This window comes from Atta colombica, unplaced genomic scaffold (assembly GCF_001594045.1).
Source record: "Atta colombica isolate Treedump-2 unplaced genomic scaffold, Acol1.0 scaffold164, whole genome shotgun sequence".
NCBI classification, from domain to species: domain Eukaryota; kingdom Metazoa; phylum Arthropoda; class Insecta; order Hymenoptera; family Formicidae; genus Atta; species Atta colombica.
The window spans coordinates 819,433-825,982 of NW_017259255.1; the positions used below are offsets into that span (position 1 = coordinate 819,433).

General features: G+C 30.5%; 2 protein-coding genes across 2 annotated transcripts; one reads left to right on the forward strand and one right to left on the reverse strand.

The window, feature by feature from the left end:
• Positions 1 to 758: 758 nt before the first annotated feature.
• Positions 759 to 1,990, reverse strand: LOC108686130 (histone-lysine N-methyltransferase SETMAR-like). Its single transcript, XM_018191237.1, has one exon. The coding sequence runs from the start codon at positions 1,819 to 1,821 to the stop codon at positions 1,324 to 1,326; it is 498 nt and encodes a 165-aa protein (XP_018046726.1). The 5' UTR covers positions 1,822 to 1,990; the 3' UTR covers positions 759 to 1,323.
• A 1,457-nt stretch (positions 1,991 to 3,447) lies between these two features.
• LOC108686119 (ADP-ribose pyrophosphatase, mitochondrial) lies at positions 3,448 to 6,300 on the forward strand. Its single transcript, XM_018191221.1, has 2 exons — positions 3,448 to 3,822; positions 5,492 to 6,300. The coding sequence occupies exons 1-2, from the start codon at positions 3,564 to 3,566 to the stop codon at positions 6,124 to 6,126; spliced, it is 894 nt and encodes a 297-aa protein (XP_018046710.1). The 5' UTR covers positions 3,448 to 3,563; the 3' UTR covers positions 6,127 to 6,300.
• The last annotated feature ends 250 nt before the right edge of the window (positions 6,301 to 6,550 follow it).

Sequence of the window (6,550 nt, forward strand, 5' to 3'; positions counted from 1 at the left end):
CAAACTATTTGAAGAAATGTGGGCATTAACAGTACGTCATGCGCAAGTATTATTCATTATCATCCAGATTAATTCTAAATGGATTTTATCGATCTAAGTAAATAAGTGTTATTAGGGTTTGTGTTAAATTTTATAGATACTTCTAATCTAGTCTTCCAGCGTATAAATACAATATTTGTGGAAAGTTATACAATTAAATGAATTATAATAAAAAAAACTTTACAAAAATTTATATACGTCCGAAAACTAGAGGGAAAAAGCCAATATTTGTAAATATAACGTATAATTGTGCTGTTACTTTAATCACAATTTAATGCGTGACATTCATATTTTGATATCATGCCATATATATGCCAAGGATTAAATAAACTAAGACTTTTTACTATTATATTTTATAAAAGATCTATGTGCGTCTTGAGCTGAGACTTATTTTACGTAATAAGAGTATTATAGCAAAATCGATATTATCATATTTTAATAACGTCGCACATATTTAAATGAATATATGCGTTTCATTTAATTTAAAAGATTATGTAAAAGATATCGATAATCTAATAATACAATGCTATAACTTGAAGATTTTATAGTCTGCTAAAACTTTTAAGTAAAAAATATAGATTCAAATTGATATAAAAATATTTTGTATTTTTCTTTCCATCCTATTTGATTCCTATTTGATATTTAATGCATATTGATAATATACATAATATTGGGTCATTTAAAAAGTATCCGCGGTTTTTTGTTCAATTTTTGAATAAAATGAAATTTTTCTTTATTGAAAATCAATTTTAATCAAGTATATATTGGCCATTATTATCTATAACCTTTTGCCATTTTTCAGGTAATTTCATAATTCCATCCGTGTAGAACTTCTGTGGTTTATCGGCGAAAAACTTTTTCAAGTGATTTTCGGCAGCTCTTTTGTCGGTCAATGTTTTTCCATCAAGAGAGTTCTGCAGAAATCGAAACAAATGGTAGTCAGACGGTGTAAGGTCCGGACTATACGGTGGATGCATCAAAACTTCCCAACCAAGCTCCCTCAATTTTTGGCGCGTCATCAAAGATGTGTGTGATCTGACGTTGTCATGATGGAAGACAACACCTTTTCTGTTTATCAATTCTGGTCGTTTTTCCTTAATCGCTTCGTGTAATCTATCCAGTTGTGAACAGTAGAGCTCTGAATTAATCGTTAGGCCATGTGATAACACCTCATAATGGACGACTCCCTTCCAATCCCACCATACACACAGCATCATCTTATTTGCCATCAATCCAGGCTTTGAAGTTGTTTGTGGTGGTTCGCCGCGCTTACCCCATGATCTTTTACGAATTCTTGATATTCTTGTATTTTATCCATTTTTCATCGCCCGTGACGATTTGCTTCAGAAATGGGTCGATTTCATTGCGTTTTAATAGTGTTTCGCTGATGGAAATTCGATCAATCAAATTTCTTTGCGTTAATTCATACGGCACCCAAACATCGAGTTTCTTTGCGTAGCCAGCCTTTTTCAAATGATTCCAAACTGTCACATGGTTGATTCTTAGTGTATTGGCTATCTCCTGACAGCTCACATGCCGGTCTTGCTCGACCAGTTGCAAAATTTCATCGACTTTTTCAGTGACTGGCCGACCAGAGCGAGGTCGATCTTTGATATCAAAATTTCCAGAACGAAATCGAACAAACCACTCCTGCGTCCTGCGTTCACTTACAGCATCCGCGCCGTAAACTTCACAAATTTTTCTGCATGTTTGTGCTGCGTTTTTGCCTTTTTTGTAGTAAAAAAGCATCACATAACGTATTTCTTCAGAAATTTCACTCATTTTCAAACCAATATAACTTTTGACACAATTGATGAATTACTAAACTTTGTTTACAAAAAATGTAACCTAAAATGTCATCTTTCAAACGCGCGTTCGTTTGACACAATCGGATTAATATTGTCCGATACATGATAACACCATCTAGTGACAAAAAACCGCGGATACTTTTTAAATGACCCAATAATTTGTAGTAAATAAATTTAATATCGGTTTGCTTTTTTTAACTTCTTTATCTTGAATGCAAAGAATACAAAGGCCCCTATTCTGTAATTTTTAACGATATAATAGTATCAACGATATAACAATTATATATTGTTGTACAGTATTTTTATCATATACATATATAATACCTACACATTAACAACATAACAATACCATCACTCATTAAGAGTTGCAGAATAGTACAAAATAAGAGCTAAGGCCCACAATCATGATCAAAAAAGATTGGACGGAGTATTTTCAGAAAAGGTCGGAGGAATAGTAAAACCCACCACATACATTCAAGTAAACTTGTCAAGTGGTTTTGCGCAAGCATACTTGACAAGTCTACTTGAACGTATGTGACTGGTCTTAGGGCACTTCAACTAAACTATACCGGTAGAGATATATACAGCGCATTTCGACTAAATTCGCTCAAATGCTTCGGATATATTTAGTTCGGATATATTTTATACAAGTATTATGTGAGTGTAGTGTTGTAATAAGAGAAGAAAAAAACTCAGGAAAAAAAAAACGGGAGAAAACGGAAACAATAAAATAATCTTTTTTGAATTCCCACCGTTTAAGGGAAAAAACCCGTAATGTTTATTAAAATTGTTTTATTTGATGTTGCAAAAAATATTGCAAATACTGCTTTGTTTAATGTTGCATTGTTTTATTTACAATTTATTATATTTACAATATATAGAGATTATCACATTTAAAGTTAATAATGAAATGAAATCGAATAGTTTATAGAAATTTTCTGATTCTAGTTATCAACTTATTTTGAACATCTTCACAAAAATATTCATTGTAATTTTAAGCTTATATACATTTTTTAAAATTGTTTTTCATGCTTAGCTTCAAAAGTGCTAAAAAATTGCAGTAATGATATTTTTATATTTCTATAATTACTTATATTTTATTATGTAATAATATTCTATAATAAAATGTATTAAAAAAATATTTTAACACAGAAGTGTTTTATATTTTGTGTTATATTAAATGGAAACTTTTAAAAATAGAATAGATTAGACAATTAGAACAAAAAGAAGTGAAGTATTTAATTTAAAAAATTACATTAAAAAAACGATTTTTTTTTCCGGTGCCAGGTTTTTTCCGAGAAAAATACGGGAGAAGAAAGGTTTCTTTCCCAACAATTAAAATTTCGGGAAAATACAACATTATAGGTGCGTTCGGAGAGGTGCTGTTTGTGTTATTCTATCTTCATCACTTATTAGACATAAAAGGATAGAATGACATAAATAGCACTAATAGCGTCTCTCCGAACGCATCTTATATATGAGTGTATAGTATATGTGTAGTTATCACCATAGCTATCACACAAGAAAAGCATAAATAAATAATACTGAAATGATCTGCACCTGATCAAGAAGATTTCTCCTTACCGCTAAACTTGGATTCCTAATCGGCACTCAGCAGCATATCTGCACATGCTCTGTCCAGGTTAATTCTTTGATCCGGATTACGGATCATTAATTACGCCACTGGAAATAGTGAAAGTAAGCATCAAAAGAATTATGCTACCACATCGATTGCCTCCTGGATATCATATGAATATCAGATATATGACATTATTTCACCAGAAGTGTCGACAGGATTTTTATCCATCCAGTAATGTAAAAAGATTTACAGTACCGGATGAAAAAATACCATGGACAGTCGAGTATCCCGAATATAAACCGGTTGTGTATACCGCTGCTGCTCTTAAGGATAAATCCTGGGCCGATCCAGAAATCAATGAACCTACTTTCAAACCAAAATGGAATGCGATGGATGGTAATTACTTTTTTTCTATTCCTCTAATTGATAAATGCAGTTAAAAATTAAAAAATTAACGATGAAAAAATAAAAAATAATAAAGGAAATCTCAAATCAATTTCTAGGTTAACATAAAATAGATCAACATTGCGCATGCGAGACAAGGGGGCTATTCCGAAGCCTGTCCTTTTAGAACTGAACTTTTGCACCAGTTCATTTTTTTTTCTTTTCTCTTCAAGAAGAAAGAAGAGAAAGAAAGATGAACTGGTGCAAAAGTTCAGCCAAAAAGAATAAGCCTCTGATATAATATATTACTGTCAGTACTAAAAATCTGTAGAGAAAAGGTCCCACTGGTGAAAATTTTTCTCAGAATATTTCATACAATTTTTCAAAATTTCTATATAATTTTATAATTTTCTCACATTTTTTATATGAATTGGAATACTTCTCAGAAAATCTACATCTTTTCTCAGAATTTTTCATATAATTAAATTATAAAATATCGTAAAATTTCTAAGATTTTTGTAAATATAATTTCTGATGAAATGTTATAAAATCTAAAAAATTTAAAAATATTTTTTTAAAATTATGGGATGAGAAATTTCAGAATATTTCAGAATTCACTTGTATAAAAAATTCTGAGATGTAAACTTTCCGAATATTTTGGAATATTTCCGAAAAAATTCCAATTCGAATAAAAATTATGAGAAAAATTTTTACCAGATATACTATGAGATATCGAGTTCATTTTAAGTAAATTCTGAAAGTGTATAAGCAGAATTAGCAAAAATAATAAGTCATTTTAAAGGAAATTTAATAAGCTTTAAGATACTGTTTAAAGTTAATTCAAATACTATTTTTTCTGAAAGTTAAAGAAATGTAAAAAGTGAGCAAATTACAAAGTCAAAAAATTGTGCTCATAATATGAGATACCTTGAGAAATCGATAATAAAGCGCAAAGTACAATTTTAATTAAAAAATGTTATTTAATGTTTCTAAAATACAAACAGCCAATGTGCGCGCAATGAGTGTTGTACCCAGGACTCGTCTAGATAGTTAGAACCAAGCATCGCAGAAACAGGAATTCGATGTTCATTCTGATTATTCTTTTTATTACTGTAATATAACATTCATACTTCAACAACGATTGTCACTCAGACAGACTTAGGAGCATTAGAAGTACCCTAAAGTATCTCATATTACGAGTTCCACACCTTATGTTTTATGATCATCAAATCTAACTTCTGTAATTAAACAATTCAATATATTTCATATTTTTCTATTAGTATGATCTTCTATCACTACATAAAGAACTTGTTGTCAAATATTTATTAATTAAATAATAAATAAGATTTAAAGACTCATTTCAATGAAACTTGAAGACATCTAAATTCTAAAATCTTTTTTTATGACTACAGACATGATCTAATAATGCATTTTCCAATAAATAATTTTTAACCTAAGAGCAATGCATTCATGGTGGAATCAATAGATAGCATTTATTAATTTAGCAGAAACGCTGTTCTCATATTAGGTGCTTACCTTATAATAGTAGGCTTTCCTCTAATAAGTGTAATGTAAACGTAATGTACAGATTTTTAAAATTGGCAGTGTACATTAGAACACAGCCTCTGTATTAACTTTTCTTATAAATTATATTTGAAATATAATAATTTTTGATACATAGACAAGGTGAATCGAAAGAGTTTTATGGGTAACTATGTCGTAAACGCTAATGGTTACCCCTTAAATCCTGTGGGACGAACTGGTATCGTTGGACGAGGACTTCTCGGTCGATGGGGACCAAATCACGCTGCAGATCCTATTGTTACACGGTGGAAACGCGATAATGCAGGAATTGTAGAAGTAGACAAGCAAACAGGAAAACCCGTGTTACAATTCGTCGCAATACAGAGGCGAGATTCCGGTGAATGGGCCATACCAGGGGGAATGATTGATTCAAATGAAACGATTTCTACCACGTTAATGAGAGAATTCATGGAGGAAGCGCTGAACTTTTTAAAAATGAATGATGCTGAAAGAAAGATTCTTCAAAATTCTATAATGGAATTCTTCACAAAAGGTGACGAGATTTACAAGGGATATGTGGACGATCCGCGAAATACTGATAACTCTTGGATGGAGACAGTAGCTATAAATTTTCACGACGAGGAAAATAATATCGTTGGAAAGTTGAGATTGAAGGCTGGAGACGATGCGCGTAATGTAAGATGGATGGATTTAAATAAAGAAATAAATTTATATGCCAATCATAGTGATTTTGTAAACACAGTTGTGTCGCGACGCAAAGCGCACTGGTAAAACGCAGTGTATAATTACCTCGATAATCTCATATAGGATAAGAAAATATTAAAAAACTAAATAATTATTTAAAAAATTATTTTGTATTATACTATATGTACACATATACTATACCTACATATATCTATAAAATACTACAGAGCACAAGAGTAATAAACATTACTGTCGTCAAACTATGCTATAAAATCTTACATTTAATACACGTTTTTAGAGATAAAATAAGATCATTTAACGCAAGAACTGAAAATATACATTTAAAAATATCGATTACATATTGTATTAAATTTGTAAAGGTACAACATCCAATCTTCAAATTTAAATCGTTTCCTATTGTATATTTTCATAATTCTTTTCACGCACATCACAATCGTGATCAAACTTAAACACGAATTAAATGTAACATATATATATATATATATATATA

Excerpts from the sequence above, each read along its gene's own strand:
- LOC108686130 (XM_018191237.1), bottom strand. The coding sequence starts at position 1,821 with ATGAGTGAAATTTCTGAAGAAATACGTTATGTGATGCTTTTTTACTAC.
- LOC108686119 (XM_018191221.1), top strand. The coding sequence starts at position 3,564 with ATGCTACCACATCGATTGCCTCCTGGATATCATATGAATATCAGATAT. Across the intron at positions 3,823-5,491 it reads AAAATGGAATGCGATGGATG|ACAAGGTGAATCGAAAGAGT; the intron begins GTAATTACTTTT and ends TTTGATACATAG.